Here is a 27027-nt window from a genome sequence, read left to right as displayed (position 1 = left end):
GACCTGTAGAAAAATAAAGAACAGAGAAACCAACTCTGGCTTTCTGTACCATGGGCAGTAATATGTTAGGAAACAAAGCAAGGACTACATCACAACTTCCCAACAGCTTAAAAGCCACCACTACTCTACTGAAGAGATTGATGTGGACTTAGCTAAACCCAAATCCTTGCTTGCAGGGAAAAATACCCGGAAAAGGAATTAATTTCTTCAGACACCAAACTTCACCTCCTCCATTGACAGAGGCAAAGAGAACTGCTGGGGATTATGGGTAGGGGAGTGACACTTAACAGCTTTGTTGTGGTGCTCTCTGCCTCCTGCTGGCCAGAAGTGATATTCCCACTAGTAATCGAATGACGTTGTGGACTCTCCATATCTTAGGAAAGAAATCTACTAGATCTTCTAACTAGTAGATAAAGTTAAAGACAATTTTAACAATAGAGGATGGACAGAATCAGTATTATTGGCAGTCTTGTTATACACTGTATCAGTGTTTCAGACAGTGGTTCCATCCTTACTCAATCAGAAAGGATTCCAGTCACAGTGAGTAAGGACCGAACCACTTTTACTGTATGTGTTTATTTGGGGGAACAAATAGCTTTTCTAGCGCCATCTTCACTTGGTAAAATTGTCACGGCAGGTGTATAAGATTTGGTGGAGCCCAAGCTTTAGAAAGACTGGAATTTATCACCTTATGCTCAGCGGGTCTCGTATTTATCTCAGAATGAGATAACTCACAAGAATTATTTGTGCATAATACAAAAATTCTTCTAGCCAATCTAAAACCACAATTTGAGCATTTCATTCTTCATTTTATGTTTGTGCCTTAATAGTCATGAAGCTAGAAAGATCATCTTTACCAACAGACATGTCTGCTACAAAATGTGGAGAGGAGAAAAAAAAAAAAAGTAAAAATATGGGTGCAATTTACCATATAACTGGAAACAAGATGGCTCCACAGCACATTAAGTCCACCAGAAACAGAATTTCCATCCACAAACTATATTCTGTTGTTCCCTCTTCTGTAGATTCAATGATTATATAGGCTACATTGGCGAGGACCTGGAAAAGAGAGAGTCATTTATTAATGCCATACAGAGAAATTCTATTAGCGGCAACTAGTGCATTGCAGGTATTTTTTTTTCTTTCTATTTTATAATTTTTATTGAGGTACATAATAGAACAGTACAAAGAAATCTGTTACATAAGCCCCCATCCCGTAAGGGCAAGTAAAAATAATATACAGTACTGTACATATATCACACATTTCCATAATATTATACAGCATTAATAATTTAACCTCAAATTTGCAAAATAATATGTAGGGCCACTTTGAAACCTTTGCATCTAAAATATCGCACATATATAGAAGGTTGTCACGCATATAACAAATAAGGCTGTACCACACAAAACAAAAAAGGTAGAGTGAACCTTAAACATCACACTTTGGCCCGTAATATAGGGCCACTTCTGGACCCTTGTAATGGACAATGAATAAAGAAAAAAAAAAGAAAAAAACCCCACAAGTATAACATTCTTATACTCCGCATTACAAACGATAAAAATAGGTAGTTAAACTATTATTTTAGGAAGCAAAAACTAGTAGCCCACCACAGTATACCCATGTACCAATATGTAAGAATCCATGATACTTTAAGTAAACTATATGGACAATGTGTATGTCCACAAACATATAAATACACGTGTACACATCCATACTCATAGGGCCACATGCTAAGAAAGGGCGTGCTAATATAATCAACAAGTAACATATAAGACATAGCAGAAGTCCACTTAAGATTAGGCAAACCTTTTTTTTTCTTGTTTTTTCTCTTTTCCTTTTCAGGGGGAAATACAATAACAACTATAGCTCTCGCCCTGTCTCGGCCGCTGACAGAGCGAAACTGGGGGATCAAATAAAAAGTTTAAATGCTAGCACAATAACTGCATACATTTTGAAATACTTACTTTAAAGGGATCTATTTCCCTACTTTTCAAAAATATAACAAATATGGTAAATAAAATAGGCACCCACAAATATGTCAACATGGGAATGAGTAAAGATGTAACTTAGCAGTTAGGGACAATGATACCTAAGGCTGTATAAACATCTCATATAGCTAGATCTAAAGCCATATGGCAGCAATATGGTATCATGTTTAAACAGGATATTTAGCTACAAAAAATGGCATATTAAATGATCTGACAAAATCTCCTATGTTGTATATCAGAGAACTATCATACTTATATAAATAACATCTATACTGTCCAGCTAACAGCATATGTGCATAGAGCAGTAACTCTCTTTATCTCCCTCATTACCCCACAGTAACTAGACCACAACCAACAGATTTTCCCCAAGCATGTTAGTAGATTCCCATACTAAGCACTGCAAACAGATAAAGAAGATCACTGACGTATAGCAGGGTAAAGTAAGCTACTGGGCATTAAACTTGTGTGGGATTAAAGTACTAAAATCGGAGGCAGTCTGTGAACAGTTCGCTCAAATTTGCAAACAAACCCGAGACTCATAAAGAAACAAAACAAAACCCTAACATTGAAGTAAGCAACAGCAAAATAGTCTCAGAGAGGCAGGGGAGAGGTCTCTAAACCAAGTTCCAACCGACCCTGGTATCAAGCAATTCACCTCAATCCTGAGCGTCTCAAAGCCTCTAGTGAGGAAAAAGTTCTTATCCAATTGCAGATCTCTCACATTTTATGGCGACGTCCCGCCGCCATAGTTCACATGGCCCAACCACAAACAGATCTGGAGCAAATGGGGGAGCCGTCTGCAAACAGTAAACTCCATCTGTAGGTGTATGCCTCACATGGAACCCATAGCGAGATCCCGCAGATATCCACTCACCCCCTTTTAGTTGTCTGGGTAGCAATACAGTGGACGCTTGAGTCAATAGCGAGGGAAACAAATCATCTGGATGTTCCGTCTTATACTGGGCAGCTGTAGGTACTTTGCGCACGCTTACAAGCGGTCTCTTTCCCATACTTACAGGATAAGCAGTTAGAGACTGTGGTGCTGCTACGGCATAGAGTTGAGGATTGAGGTGCTACAGTATCAGCCTCCGGTAGTGCTTCCATAGCTGGTCTGTCATGGGGCTGCTGTAGAAACTGCTCAGGGGCATTCTCATATCCAAGTGCAGTAAAAGTCAGTCGCAACTCCCTGGTAAACTGTTGCGTGTAATGAACAATCAGGCTTGAAACAGAATGTTCCCAGTCCACCACGGCTTCCATTTTGCGCTGCAATGTCATTCTTGTGCTTCCAATAAAAGCTCAGTAACTGTGTTAATGCTTTATCCTTCAATGAAGTCCTTATTCCAGAATAAACATAAAGTGGCCAACTATATCGAATATTATAACTTTCCCTAATTTGTCATACTTCAGGACAAATGACTGGATGTTCTGAATGATCAGGATACTGGGGGAGTAGATGTGGCTCCAAGCCGTGAGTAGGCCTCCACTGCGCACCACATCAATTTCAGGCTGCTGAACTGAAAACCGGTATAAAAATAATGTAGATTAGCTCCACAGGTATTCACTATCAATGAGTCTTCAAAATAATACTAGATTAGCAGTGTAGGGTGAAGTAAACCGTGGTTTCATCTTCTCCTTCAAGCAGCTAGAATCACAAAGCAGCCATCTTGGCCGATGGTCAGAAACGCCCCCCGCATTGCAAGTATTTATTACCGATAGAGACAGCTGTATCCCACCTAGACCCTTCTTAAATCATAAAGTCCTTCTCTACCGACACCCTAGGCTCAGTGTTACATGTAACTAAACCACAGAAAACAATGCTGAAATATGAACAGCACCACTAGAGGGCAGCTAATGAGCAGGCAGAAGTTCTCTTTATGTGCCGTCACTATGAAGTGCAGACTTATTGGTAATTATAAATCCAGCCTTCTCTTGTATTCTGTTGTGGTTTTACAGATGGGCACTACAAAAGCAGAGCCAGAACTAGACTGGCAAAGTCCTTCAGATGAAGTTCTCTCCTTTTAATTTGATCCACTTTACCTGCTAGAGTGAAGTATTTGTTGCAAATAGTTCCTTTACCATTATTGTGTCATCTGGCATAGATGCTTTTGCCTGTTGATACAAATTAAAAAGTCCAACACCTAGCTATTGGCCTTTGTGTATATAGACAGATAACACAGGCTAGTCTTCCAGCAGCCTCAGCCCATTAAAATAGGAACATTCTTGAGAATAGTGGGTGAGCAAAACTAGCTACTTCAAATACAAAATTAAACATGAAGTAACACTTTCTAATACATTTAATACTCTGCAGCAGGTAAAACAAGTGATTGTTAGCAAATCACCACTATGCACAAGGCCATTACTGTGCTATAAAAATGCAGCCAGCAGGGAGAAAAGAGAAAAACAGGTAACTTGTGCAGTCAGGAGAGAGATAAAGTCATAAAGCTTTGCAGAAATAAACGCTGACATATTCAAGCACTGCAGAAGGTGAGTCATCCTGAGGCTAAATAAGAACGTCACGGAGTGATCTTCTAGACACTTCTGTGTAGGCACTATGTGGTGTATTCCTGTCAAGCTGGGACAGTAATAATTAGCTTGTTGGTAAGAGAGAAACAAGCGATTTATATTACATCCAAAAGGTGAGAAGAAAAAACAATGAGAAATAATACGCCGATCCGCATAAGGAACTGAACAAAAACTTTTCTTCCGACGGAAGAGTCCACAGCTGCATTTATTACTTTTAGGAATTCAGAACCTGGCCACCAGGAGGCGGCAAAGACACCCCAGCCAAAGGCTTAAATACCTTCCCCACTTCCCTCATCCCCCAGTCATTCTGCCGAGGGAACAAGAAACAGTAGGAGAAATATTCAACAAGAGATCTAAAATCTCAGCAACTAGTGTAAAAAAGGAACCCCAGCAAAAATCGAGCGCAACCGCAGGTCGGAGCAAGACAAAGAACAGTGAATAGAGATAAACTCCAAAACCCTACCCCAATCTGGAAAAAGTCCAAAAGGACCAAGCCCCAAAAGATAGAGCAGAACCCATAACTCACACAGAGTGCAGTCTGCACTCATGAATGAGCTATCGCGGAATAAGCAGATATTCCACAGAACCGCCAACAATTAGAAGCATAAGCACTTATGCTCCAGATGGAGCTCCCGGCTCCCACTCTGCCACACAAGACTAGTAGACATTGCATGTTCGAAGATAAGGAATAAATAAATCCCCGTATTACTCAGAACTCAAAGAGGACTAAACGGTAACAAAAGGTAGGCAAACCCTGGCCATATGTAACAAGCTTGGCATGCTAAACCAAATCCGGAACAGAATGTAGTACGATCTTGGGTTCCAGAACCCAGACCCAGAGTCCTTCCCTACAGGTAAGTGAACTCCCAGACAAAAGGAGAATACAATACCAGAATCCGCCTCAACATGACTGTACCACAAGGTCGAGGGACCCCACTCGAGCATTAGACGGACACCATGGTATAACCCGCTCCCCCTAAGGGGAGGGAATTGAAAAGACACCTGCTCACCCACTCACAGCATAAGTCATCAAACAGACGGCGAAGCAGAACCAACTGAAAGGGCACCCTCCGGCTGTAAAAGCCGGTCCAGAAGCCAAACAGACAGCCAGCAACCCCCCCTATAAAGTGGAGCAGCTGAATAAGAGAACAATCTCGCGCTTGCTAGGCAGCTAACAAGCCATCAAGCCATTCCCAAGTCTGCACCCGAAGGAGCAAGTGGATGACTTGCCTCAAGGGCTGAATCACTCGGGATCCAACTCGGAGGTCTGACCAGATATCCTAGCCAAGACCAAACAACTGGGCAACCGGAACACAGAGCCGGTCACAGACTAGGAACCCCTGAGGAACCATAGGAATACCTCATACGGAGAACCCTAGAAGATGCCAGCACAGCCCATCCAAAAGCCCTAGGGCATCGGACTTGCACTAAGAGACAGAAAGATACTTTTCCAAAATTCGAGGAACAGCGCTCTCCAGACCGACAGCTAAGAAGCTGCCAATAAAAGGCACACTTCTGCAACAGAGGCTGCAACCAGAAACAATCCATCTGGGTCCACCTCCCGGTAACATCCCAGGACCAAGGGACAACAGGATGACGAACATGGATAAACCAAAACCAACATATCAACTGATATGATGTAAGAAAGGGAAGCTCCAGGACCACCCAAGAGATCAACACATTCTCTATAGTCCCCCAAAAAACATGGAAGCAGACGAGAAGCAGTATGAGGAAGAAAGGCGGACAAAAATGCCTGATCCTCCAAAACCAATAACCAACCAACCATCCCCCGCAAGGGAAAGAAGGAAGTCTAAGACACCTCGCTCCTTATGAAGAGGTACTGAGGTCAAGAATGTCAAAAAGAGTAAATCAATAAAAGCATACCACAGGAGGGATAAAAAAAAAAAAAACAACAACCTGGTACTCTACGTTAAAGAAGCGTCAAACTCCAGCCCAAATGGAAATGGAAAGAACTAGCCCCAAGGTCGAAGACCTTCGGAGAGCTTCATAGCAGGATCCTTCCAGGCCCCACAAACGGGAACAGGACCAAGAGGACTGAACAAACCCCTTGATGCCCCACCCAAAGAGAAGCAAAAAGAACCAGCCTGACGTCAAACGAAAAGGCCTCCTCTCTTAGCCTCGTCAAGAGCCAAATCTTAAAAGGAAAAAATTAAACTCTCACGGAGTCCCTCTCCCTGACAATCCCTATTCTCAGGGAATATATCGTGCTGAAGGAGAAACCCAAGCATAATAAACCTTTTATCTGAGAGAAAACTCACCACCCAACCAGGTCAGCCAGATATCCCAGCCCCACGTGGATGGTATAGACCCTTAAGGAACAGAAACCAGCACCCGACCAGGACCAGCCTGCTACAGAGGGCATTCTGGAACTGAACCCGGTCACAGAAATTTTGAATACCTAGAGGGGGGATCGATAAAACTTAAGACTATGCAAATAATATCTTAACATACAACTTCCACAGGAGTGTCCAAGCGACCACAAAATCGCTAGTATCGAATTCCAGAGACAAAATGTTTCTCAACTGAGAAAAGTATAACAAACATGAGTTTCCAAAAAAAAAATACTAACTGGATCAACGACAAAAAAAGAGGGCAGCACTCACAGGTGAACGCCCAAGAAAAATGGTTACACTGACAGGGCCAGCCCGTCAGAGATCCCATTCTCCCGAAGCTCAGAACTGGAATAAGATACCCCAAAGAAAAAGATAAATCGGAGACAACAAGGATATTAACTTCATCCCCCCATGTCTAACCCAATTTGCCGTCCGGAGCGGAAGACCGAGGACCCCTCAACCCCTCTGGGCTGGGATCCTCCAGCACTGCCAAAACATGCTGCAGTAGGACACCAAGGCGCGCCAGTCTATAACGAAAAGCAAGACTTGCCTCCGCCGGGGGGGCTGACGACGCCGAGGATTGGGCCCCTGAAGCCTCAGAGGCAACCGCTTCCCCAGAGGGCTGATCTGACCCAGACGATCCCTCGCCTGACGAGCCCTGGTTCACAAAACACGGCCAATGCCAAAGAAATGGCCATGCGGAACCTTGCCATACCCTCTGTAGGAAACAAGCCGCCTTCTGGAGAAGGGGTAACAGCATTAGGGACGCCTGCTTGCATAGTCAAAGAAGGTTCTAGGGTACTCGCCACACAGGATATGGGGCCCCCAGGGGCGGATGGCTTGGTGGACTCTAAGTTCCCTGGATCGGGAGAAAAGACCATTCTAAAGTGGCATGCGGAACATAACTGATGGGTATGGATTATCCGGGCCATATCATACTCTTCGCAAGAAGTAGAGTCTGAATCAGAGACATCCGTCCTCCATAACTAGGATAGAAATTATGGATAAGAAAGAAAAAAATAAAACGGCACTTTACACCTCCAATGGCTGGGACACTCACCACCTCCTATGACCCAGACAACTAGTGAAAGAGACTCTCTTCGTCGCCACACGGTCAGAAATACGGAAATGGTGACTAGAAACGCGACCACGCCCGGTCACAAGGTATACCATGCAGGCCAACTAAAAACGCGCCAAAACCACAAGGGCTGCGTAGCCTGACAAAAAAGGCTGTTATGTTCATAGCCACAAGCCCAAGTTTCACTACACATTTAGCAGACAGAATTACATAACAAACATGATTAAAGTCCCCCCTGTTCAATAACCCCCCTCAGGAGATATTAACCCTCTATTCCATAAGATAAAGGAATCCCACTGAGACCCTGACTTTTTCGTTTACTTTACACTGCACACATCGTAAGTAAAATGAAACTATCTTACCGGAATCTACGCCGTGGAACAGGAACACGGCTCTTCAAGTGTGACAGATGGTAGCCTCGCTTCCAACATGGATTTCAGGCAGCGAAACTCATCAACGCTGATTGGTATTAATAATGAGTCGGGATGGTTTCGCAGAAAGACTCTCCCTGCATCTCCAGACGCGAACTTTCAGCCAAGCTCTCACTGAGAGGCTGACAGGACTACTTAAAACTCCAGTCCTATTCCGAAGAGTACTACCCTCCATAAGAGACTATCTTTAATTTTCCGACACTTCTCTGCCAACCTCCTGGGATGAAAGGCAAAGAATGATAGGGGATGAGGGAAGTGGAGGAGGTATTTAAGCCTTTGTCTGGGGTGTATTTGCCTCCTCCTGGTGGCCAGATTCTGAATTCCCAAAAGTAATGAATGCAGCTGTGGACTCTCCCCGTTTAAGAAGAAAAGGCTACAATAACCTGTGTACTCTTCAGGCAAGAGAAGTCATTCACTTTATAGGTCTGAAGTATAAACCCAAATAGAATCAACATATACTTGTATGTGAGAGAGAGAGAGAGAGAACTCAGAGGTCCTGAAGAAATTCACAAGCTGCTCAGCTGTTGAAGGGAAGTGGATAAAGAGTATGAGCATTAAAGGGATATAAAACAGGGCTCCTTTCCTAAAAACAAATATGTTAAAGTAAAAATAAAGTAAAAATAAACTGATTGTGTAATAAAACAGCAAACAACTTGTTTTCCAACGAAATGAGTACTTAGAAATTCTCAGTGTAGCCACCGCTCGGACAGTCTGATCTGCAGACCCATACCCAGCAGGACCAACCCAGCCAACGGATCCAGTACAGGAACAAAGGAATCCCGAAACTGATACAGAAACAAGCGTAAAGATGGTATAGCCATCCCTCCAGAGTACTAGTACAACCTGTCTCTGGCCCCAGACGAGTCAGAAGAAGATTATCCACGGGTACACTGGCAAACTGACCAGGGGAATGCAACCCTAAGGTGCACCAGAAATTAGAAATCCAACGCCAGCAGCTGGGTATGAACCCACACCCTTGAGGCGCAAGCCACCCAGGTAACCCCTAGATGACATGGGTTACTCTGTTGTAAAGAGTAAGAAATACTCCTAAAACCAGGCCAACCCTGACCCGGTCAGGTAGATGGAGCAAGGACATAGCCCAAGTTCCCACTACCATGGAACACCCAGACCAACCCTGAGATCCAAGATTCCAAAACAACTCAAGACTGGGACAGGAAGAAGGAGCAAAGCCTCAGAAAACTGAAGTCTCAGGGAGAAAAACAGACCCTGGAACTAAACATCCCAACTGACCAAAAAGCCAGACAAGGGAAATGGACATACTGTATATCCAGAGAATCCGAACAGCGAGGGGAATTAGAAAGTCCCGACCAAAGGAAGGAACCAGCCCTAGCCAAAGTCCAACGCTCCAAGGAGCAGGGCTAGAAGTTGTAAGAAGGGACTTCTCCAAGCCTCAGCACAACAGAAGGGATACCTCGAGGTCCACAAAACCCTACTAGCAGGGCTAGTCTCCCCATCACCTCCACATAGGCAGAGGACAGAGGGAAGAGAAAGGCGCTAAACCTTCCCAGCTCCGGGTAACCCCAAGCTGAACAAAGTCCCTACAGGGATCAACCATCATCCAGGACGCCAATCCCGAAAAGGAGATCTAACTCACCCGGAGACATGTAAGGAGACCCAAAGGCCTCATAACTCAGTCAGACCATCACTTCCAAGAGTAAAAGCTGTATCTAGATACCCTAGAAACGCTTACACATACACCTACAAGGTGCCGCGAGCTGCAATAGGCTTCAAATTCAAAACCTCCCGCATGCTGGACAGCCATCCATACAAGTTGTAGGATCAAGTCCCAACAGGACCAGCCATAGACCTAAAACTGAAGGCCAAACCACTCAAACAGCAGTGACGGGGCCTAAGCCCACCAACCCTCTCCCCACATGGAGGAGGAACTCTAGGTTCTGATGAAATCAGATAACAGGATAGAGTGACGCAGCAGAACACTCCCCCGCCCAGTCAGCTATGACTGGAGGCTATAAGGACTGAGACAATCCTTCCCGCCTCATGAACCCACCGGTTCTTCTCGAATGCTTAGTAGAACAAACAATGAAAACCTGAGCACTTAGCGCTTCTACCAAACCAGCTCAGCAGAACAGCGCCACATGTCTGAGCAGTCGCAAAACCGAACGGTCCCGACAGGACCAGCCTGTACCAGGCGTCCTAACCGGCAAGCTGCATAAACTTTCCCTCATAGGGGAAAACGAAACAGACATTCTTAAACATAGGACTAACAAGTCCAAACAACTTCCACAGAAGTAACAAAGAGTATCAATCCCAGATGGTTCCCGAAGGAAACAAAAAACAAATAAAAGACATCCATCGGATATAAAATAAAATATAAGGCAACCCGAAGGTTAACGCCCCCAAAAAGACACGGGCCTACCCATAGGACCAGCCAAACGGAGCCCCATTTACAAAAACTGGGAAAGAACTCCAAATAAAGGACAATAGGAGATTACCTCATCCCCATATGTCTAACGAGTTGTACCATTCGGACCATCAGACTGAAAATTCCCATATCTATGAACTATAGGGTTATTCTGAGACTCAAACAGATGTCTAAGAAATACGCGAAGGCGCGCAATCCGGTACCAAAAAGCACAACACTCCAGAACAGAACCCTCAGAATACTGCGGAGGCCCACCCCAAGGCGGAATACCCGGGACAATAGGGCACGAGCACATTCTCAAAGAAAGGTCTGGACTATGCAGACGAGCAAGAGCCAACATTATCTGAAGGAGAAAATGTGCTGCAAGCTGTGGGGGGAACACACCACCCCGCATGGAGGAACCATAAACTGGGTTGCCCGTATGTATAGGAGGAAAGATCGGAAGCGAACTCGCTCCCTGGGAGACAGGACCCCTAGAGGCGGATGGCTCAGCAGATCCCCGATTACCCGAGCCCAAGGAACCGGGTGCTCTCATATGGCATATGGAACAAGACTGATTGACAGGAGTCAACGAGGCTAAACCGGATTCGTCACCGGACACAGAATCTGAATCAGATATTATAATTGTCTCGGTATCAGAAACCTCCGTAACTGAATCTGAAATGAGTACAGTCTCAGCATCAGAATCCCCCATAACTATAAGAGGATATGACAATATGGACTATAAACGGTAAAAAAACAAAAACGGCACCTGACACCACCAATGGCTGGGGCACTCACCACCTCCTATGACCAGACCTCTGCGGACTAGAATATCCAGTCACCACACGGTCAGGAATGCAAAAATGGGAACAGAGCGTAACCATGCCCGGACACAGGGTGAACCGTACAGTCCAAAAAGTGTGCCCAGCCAGAAGGCCGAGTCACTTCCAAAGGCCTCAAAGTTCCGAACCACAAGCCCATAAACCTCATACATAAGCAGGTTGAATCACATAACAAACATGATTATAAACCCCCCCGTCCAATAACCCCCCTCAGGAGATATTAACCCGATTCCAAGATCTAACAGAGACTCACTGAGACCCTTAAGTTATAAGTTAAACCCATGAAGAGCTCTAGCCTCACAGGAAACATCATGTTACAGTACATTGAATAAAGTTAAATGATAACAATCTTACCGGAATCAACGCCGTGGAACAGGAACACGGCCTTTCAAGTGTAACGAATAGTAGCATTGCCTCCGTCATGGACTTGCGAGAAGAAAGCAGGCAGTGGAGCACAGACAATACCGATTGCTTGAGGAGCTGTTAATATGAGTCGGGATGGTTTCGCAGAAAGAAAATTCCTGCATCTACGGACTCTAATTTTCATCCAAGCCATCACTGAGAGACTGACAGGACTACTTAAAACTCCTGTCCCATGCTGAAGAGTACTACCCTCCATAAGAGACGAAAAACAAAAATTAAAATTCTGACACGTCTCTGCCATCCTCCTGAGACGAAAGGCAAAGAATGACTGGGGGATGAGGGGAGTGGGAGGAGCATTTAAGCCGTTGGCTGGGGTGTCTTTGCCTCCTCCTGGTGGCCAGATTCTTATTTCCCAAAAGTAATGAATGCAGCTGTGGACTCTTTCCATTTAAGAAGAAAAGTAAATTGGAAAGTTGTATGCCCTATCTGTATCATGAAAGTTTAATTTTGACTAGACTGTCTGATTGTGCAATCAACATACTGTAAATAAGACAAATAGTATAGCCCTGAGGCAAACAAGGAGGCGTGTCCTGGTATACAAGTCACACGAAGGACAAACCTAAGGTGTAGCTTGTTGTGTACTCAGGAAGAACAAGACAAAGTGCATTACAATACGTTTCCGTAGAAATAAACAAAATGACAATATTAGAAAAGACACTCAGTTTTAGGATGGAAGAAAAATATTCTGTACATGCACTTCAGCGTCATCTTGTTTGTAAGAATAAGATACTGAATCCCAAAACTGGTGTTGGTACTGCAGTAAAATAAATATGCCTGAATTTAATCCAACAAGGGAAACAACCTATAGGTAAAGAAAATATCCCAAACTGGTCTCAAATATGGATAAAGCCTTCATAATCTCAGAACCTAACCCAGAGCAGGAAGACTGTAGATCACAGGGCAGCGGACACAGATTTCAATACATACAGGATAAAGACAGAATACACCGTACATGAAGCATAATCTCAGGAAGATAAATCCACATGTAACGTGCATAGATGTATAATTAAAAGGGACATTAGGTTGAAATGAATTATAAAATGTTAGTAAGATGGTATTACACCCCCAAAAAACTACATCAACTCTTCCTGTCGAGGTCCAATAAATGTTGGCGCTGCGGACATGTGAATAGTAATAAAGCACATATGTGGTGGTGGTGCACCACAATCAGAGATGTTTGGTTATCTGCAAATAAAGGGACAGTAAACACTAAAATTGTTATTGTTTAAAAGATACACAACACCTTTACTACCTATTTCCCAGCTTGCTTTGCACAACCAACCTTGTTAAATTAATATAATGTATAACCTTTAAACCTCTAAATTTCTGCCTGTTTCTAAGCCACTACAGACAGCCTCTTATCACATGCTTTTTTATTAGCTTTTCACACCAGGAGACTGCTAGTTCGTGTGAGCCATATACAGTAGATAACATTGTGCTCACACCCATGGCTTGTGGCAGACACTGCACTGATTGGCTAAAATGCAAGTCAATAGATAAAAAATACAATGTCATGTGATCAGGGGGCAGTCTGCAGATGCTCAGATACAAGGTTATCACAGAGGTAAAAAGTGTATTAATATAACTGTGTTGGTTATGCAAAACTAGGGAATGGGTAATAAAGGGATTATCTATTTTTTAAAACAATAAAAATTATATTAAAGACTGTCCCTTTAAAGAAATGGAAAAATAGTCTAAGCTTAAAGGGACATGAAACCCAAAAATTTTCTTTCATGATTTAGGTAGAACGTACAATTTTAACCCCTTAACGACACGAGTCGTACAGGGTACGTCGCACACAACCTGGTCTTTAAAGACCAGCGACGTACCCTGTACGACTTTGGGGATTAAAGCGGCTGGAAGCGATCCTGATCGCTTCCAGCCGCTTTACGGTTATTGCAGTGATGCCTCCATATCGAGGCATCCTGCAATAACCTTTTTCCCCCATCCGATGCAGAGAGAGCCACTCTGTGGCCCTCTCTGCACCGGCATCGATGGCCGCAATCGTTGGTGGGTGGGAGCTGACCGTGGGAGGCGGGTGGGCGGCCATCGATGAAAAACTGAAGAGAGAGGGGGGCGGGATCGGGGGCGGGATAGTCGGGAGCGCGCACGGGAGCGCGCGCGCGCACAGGGGGTGGCGGGCGGGCGGGCGCGTGCACGGGGAGGGAGCGGGTGGGAAACGCTACACTACAGCAAATACATGCTATATGAGTGGCAGTAAGGGGGGATAAAATCCCCAACAAAAGTAAATCTAAGGGATCTGGGAGCGGGTGGGTAATTGGTCTGTGGGGGGGGGGGGGGGGAAGCTACACTACAGAAAAAATAAAAAAAAATAAAAAAATTAAAAAAAAACACATTTGTATTTGAAAACAGGGTACTGGCAGACAGCTGCCAGTAACCAAGATGGCTCCCAGTAAGGTAGAGGTGAAGGGTTAGAGAGCTGTTTGGGGGGGATCAGGGAGGTTGGGGGCTAAGGGGGGGTCCTACACAGCTGCATATGTAAATATGCAATACAATTTGTTTTTTTTAAATATACCTTTTATTTTAGTACTGGCAGACTTTCTGCCAGTACTTAAGATGGCGGGGACAATTGTGGGGTGGGGGAGGGAAGGGAGCTGTTTGGGAGGGATCAGGGGGTCTGATGTGTCAGGTGGGAGGCTGATCTCTACACTAAAGCTAAAATTAACCCTGCAAGCTCCCTAATTAACCCTTTAACTGCTAGCCATAATACACATGTGATGCGCAGCAGCATTTAGCGGCCTTATAATTACCAAAAAGCAACACCAAAGCAATATATGTCTGCTATTTCTGAACAAAGGGGATCCCAGAGAAGCATTTACAATCATATATGCCATACTTTGAAAAGTTGTTTGTAAATAATTTCAGTGAGAAACCTAAAATTGTGAAAAATTTTACGTTTTTTTTTATTTGATCGCATTTAGCGGTGAAATGGTAGCATGAAATATACCAAGATGGGCCTAGATCAATACTTGGGGTTGTCTACTACACTACACTAAAGCTAAAATTAACCCTAGACGCTCCCTACATGCTCCCTAATTAACCCCTTCACTGCTGGGCATAATACACGTGTGATGCGCAGTGGCATTTAGCGGCCTTCTAATTACCAAAAAGCAACGCCAAAGTCATATGTCTGCTATTTCTGAACAAAGGGGATCCCAGAGAAGCATTTACAACCATTTATGCCATAATTGCACAAGTTGTTTGTAAATAATTTCAGTGAGAAACCTAAAGTTTGTGAAAATATTTGGGAAAAAGTGAACAATTTTTTTTATTTGATTGCATTTGGTGGTGAAACGGTGGCATGAAATATACCAAAATGGGCCTAGATCAATACTTTGGGATGTCTTCTAAAAAAAAATATATACATGTCAAGGGTTAATCAGGGATTCCTGACAGATATCAGGGTTCCGATGTAACTAGCGCTAATTTTGAAAAAACATAATTTATGTAAGAACTTACCTGATAAATTCATTTCTTTCATATTAGCAAGAGTCCATGAGCTAGTGACGTATGGGATATACATTCCTACCAGGAGGGGCAAAGTTTCCCAAACCTCAAAATGCCTATAAATACACCCCTCACCACACCCACAATTCAGTTTAACGAATAGCCAAGAAGTGGGGTGATAAAAAAGTGCGAAAGCATATAAAATAAGGAATTGGAATAATTGTGCTTTATACAAAATCATAACCACCACAAAAAAAGGGCGGGCCTCATGGACTCTTGCTAATATGAAAGAAATGAATTTATCAGGTAAGTTCTTACATAAATTATGTTTTCTTTCATGTAATTAGCAAGAGTCCATGAGCTAGTGACGTATGGGATAATGACTACCCAAGATGTGGATCTTTCCACACAAGAGTCACTAGAGAGGGAGGGATAAAATAAAGACAGCCAATTCCTGCTGAAAATAATCCACACCCAAAATAAAGTTTAACGAAAAACATAAGCAGAAGATTCAAACTGAAACCGCTGCCTGAAGTACTTTTCTACCAAAAACTGCTTCAGAAGAAGAAAATACATCAAAAAGGTAGAATTTAGTAAAAGTATGCAAAGAGGACCAAGTTGCTGCTTTGCAGATCTGGTCAACCGAAGCTTCATTCCTAAACGCCCAGGAAGTAGATACTGACCTAGTAGAATGAGCTGTAATTCTCTGAGGCGGAATTTTACCCGACTCAACATAGGCAAGATGAATTAAAGATTTCAACCAAGATGCCAAAGAAATGGCAGAAGCTTTCTGGCCTTTCCTAGAACCGGAAAAGATAACAAATAGACTAGAAGTCTTACGGAAAGATTTCGTAGCTTCAACATAATATTTCAAAGCTCTAACAACATCCAAAGAATGCAACGATTTCTCCTTAGAATTCTTAGGATTAGGACATAATGAAGGAACCACAATTTCTCTACTAATGTTGTTGGAATTCACAACTTTAGGTAAAAATTCAAAAGAAGTTCGCAACACCGCCTTATCCTGATGAAAAATCAGAAAAGGAGACTCACAAGAAAGAGCAGATAATTCAGAAACTCTTCTAGCAGAAGAGATGGCCAAAAGGAACAAAACTTTCCAAGAAAGTAATTTAATGTCCAATGAATGCATAGGTTCAAACGGAGGAGCTTGAAGAGCTCCCAGAACCAAATTCAAACTCCAAGGAGGAGAAATTGACTTAATGACAGGTTTTATACGAACCAAAGCTTGTACAAAACAATGAATATCAGGAAGAATAGCAATCTTTCTGTGAAAAAGAACAGAAAGAGCAGAGATTTGTCCTTTCAAAGAACTTGCGGACAAACCCTTATCTAAACCATCCTGAAGAAACTGTAAAATTCTCGGTATTCTAAAAGAATGCCAAGAAAAATGATGAGAAAGACACCAAGAAATATAAGTCTTCCAGACTCTATAATTTATCTCTCGAGATACAGATTTACGAGCCTGTAACATAGTATTAATCACGGAGTCAGAGAAACCTCTTTGACCAAGAATCAAGCGTTCAATCTCCATACCTTTAAATTTAAGGATTTCAGATCCTGATGGAAAAAAGGACCTTGTGATAGAAGGTCTGGTCTTAACGGAAGAGTCCACGGTTGGCAAGAGGCCATCCGGACAAGATCCGCATACCAAAACCTGTGAGGCCATGCTGGAGCTACCAGCAGAACAAACGAGCATTCCTTCAGAATCTTGGAGATCACTCTTGGAAGAAGAACTAGAGGCGGAAAGATATAGGCAGGATGATACTTCCAAGGAAGTGATAATGCATCCACTGCCTCCGCCTGAGGATCCCGGGATCTGGACAGATACCTGGGAAGTTTCTTGTTTAGATGGGACGCCATCAGATCTATTTCTGGAAGTTCCCACATTTGAACAATCTGAAGAAATACCTCTGGGTGAAGAGACCATTCGCCCGGATGCAACATTTGGCGACTTAGATAATCCGCTTCCCAATTGTCTACACCTGGGATATGAACCGCAGAGATTAGACAGGAGCTGGATTCCGCCCAAACCAAAATTCGAGATACTTCTTTCATAGCCAGAGGACTGTGAGTCCCTCCTTGATGATTGATGTATGCCACAGTTGTGACATTGTCTGTCTGAAAACAAATGAACGATTCTCTCTTCAGAAGAGGCCAAAACTGAAGAGCTCTGAAAATCGCACAGAGTTCCAAGATATTGATAGGTAATCTCACCTCCTGAGATTCCCAAACTCCCTGTGCCGTCAGAGATCCCCACACAGCTCCCCAACCCGTGAGACTTGCATCTGTTGAAATTACAGTCCAGGTCGGAAGCACAAAAGAAGCCCCCTGAATTAAACGATGGTGATCTGTCCACCATGTTAGAGAGTGCCGAACAATCGGTTTTAAAGATATTGTTTGAGATATCTTCGTGTAATCCTTGCACCATTGCTTCAGCATACAGAGCTGAAGAGGTCGCATGTGAAAACGAGCAAAGGGGATCGCGTCCGATGCAGCAGTCATAAGACCTAGAATTTCCATGCATAAGGCTACCGAAGGGAATGATTGTGACTGAAGGTTTCGACAAGCTGCAATCAATTTTAGACGTCTCTTGTCTGTTAAAGACAGAGTCATGGACACTGAATCCATCTGGAAACCCAGAAAGGTTACCCTTGTCTGAGGAATCAAAGAACTTTTTGGTAAATTGATCCTCCAACCATGATCTTGAAGAAACAACACAAGTCGATTCGTATGAGATTCTGCTAAATGTAAAGACTGAGCAAGTACCAAGATATCGTCCAAATAAGGAAATACCACAATACCCTGTTCTCTGATTACAGACAGAAGGGCACCGAGAACCTTTGTAAAAATTCTTGGAGCTGTAGCTAGGCCAAACGGCAGAGCCACAAACTGGTAATGCTTGTCCAGAAAAGAGAATCTCAGGAACTGAAAATGATCTGGATGAATCGGAATATGCAGATATGCATCCTGTAAATCTATTGTGGACATATAATTCCCTTGCAGAACAAAAGGCAAGATGGTCCTTATAGTTACCATTTTGAACGTTGGTATCCTTACATAACGATTCAATATTTTTAGATCCAGAACTGGTCTGAAGGAATTCTCCTTCTTTGGTACAATGAAGAGATTTGAATAAAACCCCATCCCGTTCCTGAACTGGAACTGGCATAATTACTCCAGTCAACTCTAGATCTGAAACACATTTCAGAAATGCTTGAGCTTTTACTGGATTTACTGGGACACGGGAAAGAAAAAATCTCTTTGCAGGAGGTCTTATCTTGAAACCAATTCTGTACCCTTCTGAAACAATGTTCTGAATCCAAAGATTGTGAACAGAATTGATCCAAATTTCCTTGAAAAAACGTAACCTGCCCCCTACCAGCTGAGCTGGAATGAGGGCCGCACCTTCATGTGGACTTAGAAGCAGGCTTTGCCTTTCTAGCTGGCTTGGATTTATTCCAGACTGGAGATGGTTTCCAAACTGAAACTGCTCCTGAGGATGAAGGATCAGGCTTTTGTTCTTTGTTGAAACGAAAGGAACGAAAACGATTATTAGCTCTACTTTTACCTTTAGATTTTTTATCCTGTGGTAAAAAAGTTCCTTTCCCACCAGTAACAGTTGAAATGATGGAATCCAACTGAGAACCAAATAATTTGTTACCCTGGAAAGAAATAGAAAGTAAAGTTGATTTAGAAGCCATATCAGCATTCCAAGTTTTAAGCCATAAAGCTCTTCTAGCTAAAATAGCTAGAGACATAAACCTGACATCAACTCTGATAATATCAAAAATGGCATCACAGATAAAATTATTAGCATGCTGAAGAAGAATAATAATGTCATGAGAATCACGATGTGTTACTTGTTGCGCTAAAGTTTCCAACCAAAAAGTTGAAGCTGCAGCAACATCAGCCAAAGATATAGCAGGTCTAAGAAGATTACCTGAACACAGATAAGCTTTTCTTAGAAAGGACTCAATTTTCCTATCTAGAGGATCCTTAAACGAAGTACCATCTGACGTAGGAATAGTAGTACGTTTAGCAAGGGTAGAAATAGCCCCATCAACTTTAGGGATTTTGTCCCAAAATTCTAATCTGTCAGACGGCACAGGATATAAATGCTTAAAACGTTTAGAAGGAGTAAATGAATTACCCAATTTATCCCATTCTTTGGAAATTACTGCAGAAATAGCATTAGGAACAGGAAAAACTTCTGGAATAACCACAGGAGCTTTAAATACCTTATCTAAACGTTTAGAATTAGTATCAAGAGGACTAGAATCCTCTATTTCTAAAGCAATTAGAACTTCTTTAAGTAAAGAACGAATAAATTCCATTTTAAATAAATATGAAGATTTATCAGCATCAACCTCAGAGACAGAATCCTCTGAACCAGAGGAGTCATCAGAATCAGAATGATGATGTTCATTTAAAAATTCATCTGTAGGGAGAGAAGTTTTAAAAGATTTTTTACGTTTACTAGAAGGAGAAATAACAGACATAGCCTTCTTTATGGATTCAGAAACAAAATCTCTTATATTATCAGGAACATTCTGCACCTTAGATGTTGAGGGAACTGCAACAGGCAATGGTACTTTACTAAAGGAAATATTATCTGCTTTAACAAGTTTGTCATGACAATCAATACAAACAACAGCTGGAGAAAAATAGCTACCAAAAGTTTACAGCAGATACACTTAGCTTTGGTAGATTCAGCACTTGACAGCGATTTTCCTGTAGTATCTTCTGGCTCAGATGCAACGTGAGACATCTTGCAATATGTAAGAGAAAAAACAACATATAAAGCAAAATTGATCAAATTCCTTAAATGACAGTTTCAGGAATGGGAAAGAATGCCAAAGAACAAGCTTCTAGCAACCAGAAGCAATAAAAAATGAGACTTAAATAATGTGGAGACAAAAGCGACGCCCATATTTTTTTGCGCCAAATAAGACGCCCACATTATTTGGCGCCTAAATGCTTTTTGGCGCCAAAAATGACGCCACATCCGGAACGCCGACATTTTTGGCGCGAAATAACGTCAAAGAATGACGCAACTTCCGGCGACACGTATGACGCCGGAAACGGAAATAGAATTTTTGCGCCAAAAAAGTCCGCGCCAAGAATGACGCAATAAAATGAAGCATTTTCAGCCCCCGCGAGCCTAACAGCCCACAGGGAAAAAGTCAAATTTTAAGGTAAGAAAAAATGGTCAAATCAAAATGCATTATCCCAAATATGAAACTGACTGTCTGAAAATAAGGAAAGTTGAACATTCTGAGTCAAGGCAAATAAATGTTTGAATACATATATTTAGAACTTTATAAACAAAGTGCCCAACCATAGCTTGGAGTGTCACAGAAAATAAGACTTACTTACCCCAGTACACTCATCTACATATAGCAGATAGCCAAACCAGTACTGAAACGAGAATCAGCAGAGGTAATGGTATATATAAGAGTATATCGTCGATCTGAAAAGGGAGGTAAGAGATGAATCTCTACGACCGATAACAGAGAACCTATGAAATAGACCCCTTAGAAGGAGATCACTGCATTCAAATAGGCAATACTCTCCTCACATCCCTCTGACATTCACTGCACGCTGAGAGGAAAACCGGGCTCCAACTTGCTGCGGAGCGCATATCAACGTAGAATCTAGCACAAACTTACTTCACCACCTCCATCGGAGGCAAAGTTTGTAAAACTGAATTGTGGGTGTGGTGAGGGGTGTATTTATAGGCATTTTGAGGTTTGGGAAACTTTGCCCCTCCTGGTAGGAATGTATATCCCATACGTCACTAGCTCATGGACTCTTGCTAATTACATGAAAGAAAAAGTGGTTTGGAAATAGCAAAGTGCTACTTGTATTTATGGCCCTATAAGTTGCAAAAAAAGCAAAGAACATGTAAACATTGGGTATTTCTAAACTCAGGACAAAATTTAGAAACTATTTAGCATGGGTGTTTTTTGGTGATTGTAGATGTGTAACAGATTGTGGGGGTCAAAGTTAGAAAAAGTGTGTTTTTTTCCATTTTTTCCTAATATTTTATCATTTTTTTTTAAGTAAATGATGATATGATGAAAAAAATGGTATCTTTAGAAAGTCCATTTAATGGCGAGAAAAACGGTATATAATATGTATGGGTACAGTAAATGAGTAAGAGGAAAAACATAATTTATGCTTACCTGATAAATTCCTTTCTCCTGTAGTGTGATCAGTCCACGGGTCATCATTACTTCTGGGATATTAACTCCTCCCCAACAGGAAGTGCAAGAGGATCACCCAGCAGAGCTGCTATATAGCTCCTCCCCTCTACGTCACACCCAGTCATTCGACCAAGAACCAACGAGAAAGGAGAAGCTAAAGGGTGCAGTGGTGACTGGAGTATAATTTAAAAATTTAGACCTGCCGTAAAAAACAGGGCGGGCCGTGGACTGATCACACTACAGGAGAAAGGAATTTATCAGGTAAGCATAAATTATGTTTTCTCCTGTTAAGTGTGATCAGTCCACGGGTCATCATTACTTCTGGGATACCAATACCAAAGCAAAAGTACACGGATGACGGGAGGGATAGGCAGGATCTTTATACAGAAGGAACCACTGCCTGAAGAACCTTTCTCCCAAAAATAGCCTCCGAAGAAGCAAAAGTATCAAATTTGGAAAATTTGGAAAAAGTATGAAGTGAAGACCAAGTTGCAGCCTTGCAAATCTGTTCAACAGAGGCCTCATTCTTAAAGGCCCAAGTGGAAGCCACAGCTCTAGTGGAATGAGCTGTAATTCTTTCAGGAGGCTGCTGTCCAGCAGTCTCATAGGCTAAACGTATTATGCTACAAAGCCAAAAAGAGAGAGAGGTAGCCGAAGCTTTTTGACCTCTCCTCTGACCAGAGTAAACGACAAACAGGGAAGATGTTTGTCGAAAATCTTTAGTTGCCTGTAAATAAAATTTTAGGGCACGAACTACATCTAGATTGTGCAGAAGTCGTTCCTTCTTTGAGGAAGGATTAGGACACAAGGATGGAACAACAATCTCCTGATTGATATTCCTGTTAGTGACTACCTTAGGTAAGAACCCAGGTTTAGTACGCAGAACTACCTTATCCGAGTGAAAAATCAGATAAGGAGAATCACAATGTAAGGCTGATAACTCAGAGACTCTTCGAGCCGAGGAAATAGCCATTAAAAATAGAACTTTCCAAGATAACAATTTTATATCAACGGAATGAAGGGGTTCAAACGGAACGCCCTGTAAAACGTTAAGAACAAGGTTTAAACTCCATGGCGGAGCAACATTTTTAAACACAGGCTTAATCCTGGCCAAAGCCTGACAAAAAGCCTGAACGTCTGGAACTTCTGACAGACGTTTGTGTAACAAAATGGACAGAGCTGAGATCTGTCCCTTTAAAGAACTAGCGGATAAGCCCTTTTCTAAACCCTCTTGTAGAAAAGACAATATCCTAGGAATCCTAACCTTACTCCAAGAGTAACCTTTGGATTCGCACCAATATAGGTATTTACGCCATATTTTATGATAAATCTTTCTGGTAACAGGCTTCCTAGCCTGTATCAGGGTATCAATTACTGACTCAGAGAATCCACGTTTTGATAAAATCAAGCGTTCAATCTCCAGGCAGTCAGATTCAGAGAAATTAGATTTTGATGTTTGAAAGGACCCTGAATCAGAAGGTCCTGTCTCAGAGGCAGAGACCAAGGTGGACAGGATGACATGTCCACTAGATCTGCATACCAGGTCCTGCGAGGCCACGCAGGCGCTATTAGAATTACTGATGCTCTCTCCTGTTTGATTCTGGCGATCAATCGAGGAAGCATCGGAAAGGGTGGAAACACATAAGCTCTCCCGAAGGTCCAAGGTGCTGTCAAAGCATCTACTAGGGCCGCTCCCGGATCCCTGGATCTGGACCCGTAACGAGGAAGCTTGGCGTTCTGTCGAGACGCCATGAGATCTATCTCTGGTTTGCCCCAACGTCGAAGTATTTGGGCAAAGACCTCCGGATGAAGTTCCCACTCCCCCGGATGAAAAGTCTGACGACTTAGGAAATCCGCCTCCCAGTTCTCCACTCCCGGAATGTGGATTGCTGAGAGATGGCAAGAGTGAGACTCTGCCCAACGAATTATCTTTGATACTTCCATCATCGCTAGGGAGCTTCTTGTTCCTCCTTGATGGTTGATGTAAGCTACAGTCGTGATGTTGTCCGACTGAAATCTGATGAACCCCCGAGTTATTAACTGGGGCCAAGCCAGAAGGGCATTGAGAACTGCTCTCAATTCCAGAATGTTTATTGGCAGGAGACTCTCCTCCTGAGTCCATGATCCCTGAGCCTTCAGGGAATTCCAGACAGCGCCCCAACCTAACAGGCTGGCGTCTGTTGTTACAATTGTCCAATTTGGCCTGCTGAATGGCATCCCCTTGGACAGATGTGGCCGAGAAAGCCACCACAGAAGAGAATTTCTGGTCTCTTGATCCAGATTCAGAGTGGGGGACAAATCTGAGTAATCCCCATTCCACTGACTTAGCATGCACAATTGCAGCGGTCTGAGGTGTAGGCGTGCAAAGGGGACTATGTCCATTGCCGCTACCATTAAGCCGATCACCTCCATACATTGAGCCACTGACGGGTGTTGAATGGAATGAAGGACACGGCAGGCGTTTTGAAGTTTTGTTAACCTGTCTTCTGTCAGGTAAATCTTAATTTCTACAGAATCTATAAGAGTCCCCAAGAAGGGAACTGTTGTGAGTGGAACGAGAGAACTCTTCTTTTCGTTTACCTTCCACCCATGCGATCTTAGAAATGCCAGTACAAACTCTGTATGAGACTTGGCAGTTTGAAAGCTTGAAGCTTGAATCAGAATGTCGTCTAGGTATGGAGCTACCGAGATTCCTCGCGGTCTTAGCACCGCCAGAAGAGCCCCCAGAACCTTTGTGAAGATTCTTGGAGCCGTAGCCAACCCGAATGGAAGAGCTACAAACTGGTAATGCCTGTCTAGGAAGGCAAACCTTAGATACCGGAAATGATCTCTGTGAATCGGTATGTGAAGGTAAGCATCCTTTAAATCCACTGTGGTCATGTACTGACCCTTTTGGATCATGGGTAGGATTGTCCGAATAGTTTCCATTTTGAACGATGGAACTCTTAGGAATTTGTTTAGGATCTTTAAATCCAAGATTGGTCTGAAGGTTCCTTCTTTCTTGGGAACCACAAACAGATTTGAGTAAAACCCCTGTCCGTGTTCCGACCGCGGAACCGGATGGATCACTCCCATTAGTAAAAGATCTTGTACACAGCGTAGAAACGCCTCTTTCTTTATTTGGTTTGTTGACAACCTTGACAGATGGAATCTCCCTTTTGGGGGAGAGGATTTGAAGTCCAGAAGATATCCCTGAGATATGATCTCTAACGCCCAGGGATCCTGGACATCTCTTGCCCAAGCCTGGGCGAAGAGAGAAAGTCTGCCCCCCACTAGATCCGTTCCCGGATCGGGGGCCCTCAATTCATGCTGTCTTAGGGGCAGCAGCAGGTTTTCTGGCCTGCTTGCCCTTGTTCCAGGACTGGTTAGGTCTCCAGCTTTGTATGTAGCGAGCAACAGCTCCTTCCTGTTTTGGTGCAGAGGAAGTTGATGCTGCTCCTGTCTTGAAATTACGAAAGGAACGAAAATTAGACTGTCTAGCCTTCGGCTTGGCTCTGTCTTGAGGCAGGGCGTGGCCTTTACCTCCTGTAATGTCAGCGATAATTTCCTTCAAACCGGGCCCGAATAAGGTCTGCCCTTTGAAAGGTATGTTGAGTAACTTAGATTTAGAAGTAACATCAGCTGACCAGGATTTTAGCCACAGTGCTCTGCGTGCCTGAATGGCGAATCCGGAATTCTTAGCCGTAAGTTTAGTTAAATGTACAACGGCATCTGAAACAAATGAATTAGCTAGCTTAAGTGTTTTAAGCTTGTTTGAAATTTCCTCTATAGTTATTGAGTCAAGAGTCTCTTCCAGGGACTCGGACCAAAAGGCTGATGCGGCCGTGACAGACGCAATACATGCAAGAGGTTGCAATATAAAACCTTGTTGAACAAACATTTTCTTACGGTAACCTTCTAATTTTTTATCCATTGGATCAGAAAAAGCACAGCTATCCTCCACCGGGATAGTGGTACGCTTAGCCAGAGTCGAAACCGCTCCCTCCACCTTAGGGATCGTCTGCCATAAGTCCCGTGTGGTGGCGTCTATTGGAAACATTTTTCTAAATACAGGAGGGGGGGAAAAGGGCACACCGGGCCTATCCCACTCCTTAGTAATTATCTCTGTAAGCCTCTTAGGTATAGGAAATACGTCAGTACTCGCCGGTACCGCATAGTATCTATCCAGCCTACATAATTTCTCTGGAATTGCAACGGTGTTACAATCATTCAGAGCCGCTAATACCTCCCCTAACAGTACGCAGAGGTTTTCAAGCTTAAACTTAAAATTAGAAATGTCTGAATCCACTCTAATGGGATCAGAACCATCACCTGCAGATTGAAGCTCTCCGTCCTCATGTTCCGCATACTGTGACCCAGTATCTGACATGGCTCTAGTATTATCAGCGCACTCTGTTCTCACCCCAGAGTGGTCCCGCTTCCCTCTAAGTTCTGGTAATTTAGACAAAACCTCAGTCATAACATTAGCCATGTCCTGCAATGTGATTGGTAATGGCCGCCCTGAAGTACCCGGCGTTACAATATCACGCATCCCCCGAGCGGGAGATGCAGGTACTGACACGTGAAGGGAGTTAGTCGGCATAACTTTCCTCTCGTTGTCTGGTGAATGCTGTTCAATTTGTACAGATTGACTTTTATTTAAAGTAGCATCAATACAATTAGTACATAAATTTCTATTGGGCTCCACTTTGGCTTTAGCACATATAGCACAGAGATATTCCTCTGAGTCAGACATGTTTAACACACTAGCAAATAACCAGCAAACTTGGAAATACTTTTCAATTCACTTTTATAAATAGTATGCAAAAACGCACTGTGCCTTTAAGAAGCACAGAAAGATATGACAGTTGAGTACAATAAAACAGATAATTTTATGAAAACAAACTTTTTTCCCAGTAAAATTACAATTTTAGCAAAGGATTGCTCCCATTAGTAATGGATAACTAGCCCTTTAATAGCAGAAAAAAAGTACAGAATGTAACGTTTTTTATCACAGTCAAGCACAATCTCACAGGTCTGCTGTGAGTGATTACCTCCCTCAAAATAACTTTTGAAGACCCCTGAGCTCTGTAGAGACGAACCGGATCATGCAGGGAAGAAGAGCAGACTTGTGACTGAATTTTTGATGTGTAGCAAAAGCGCCAAATTCAGCCCCTCCCCCTCACACACAACAGTGAGGGAGATCAGTAAACTGTCATAAATCAAACAAAATGCCCGCCAAGTGGATAAAACTAATGCCCAAATAAGTTTTCACCCAGTACCTCAGAAAAATAAACGATTTCACATGCCAGCAAAAACGTTTAAGA

At 42.9% G+C, this 27027-nt stretch overlaps 1 protein-coding gene across 1 annotated transcript in view; it reads right to left on the bottom strand.

Annotated features, from left to right (window-relative positions):
• The window catches only part of GPR107 (G protein-coupled receptor 107), a 216710-nt gene that overhangs the window by 95915 nt on the left and 93768 nt on the right, over positions 1–27027 (bottom strand). Inside the window, exon 13 of the mRNA XM_053695827.1 lies at positions 929–1059. Coding sequence (XP_053551802.1) covers positions 929–1059 — 131 coding nt within the window. The remainder of the gene's footprint in view (positions 1–928; positions 1060–27027) is intronic.

Source organism: Bombina bombina, chromosome 12 (assembly GCF_027579735.1).
Source record: "Bombina bombina isolate aBomBom1 chromosome 12, aBomBom1.pri, whole genome shotgun sequence".
Taxonomy (NCBI): domain Eukaryota; kingdom Metazoa; phylum Chordata; class Amphibia; order Anura; family Bombinatoridae; genus Bombina; species Bombina bombina.
Note: the sequence above shows the minus strand (reverse complement) of the source record. Positions and strands in the feature narration are given on the sequence as shown.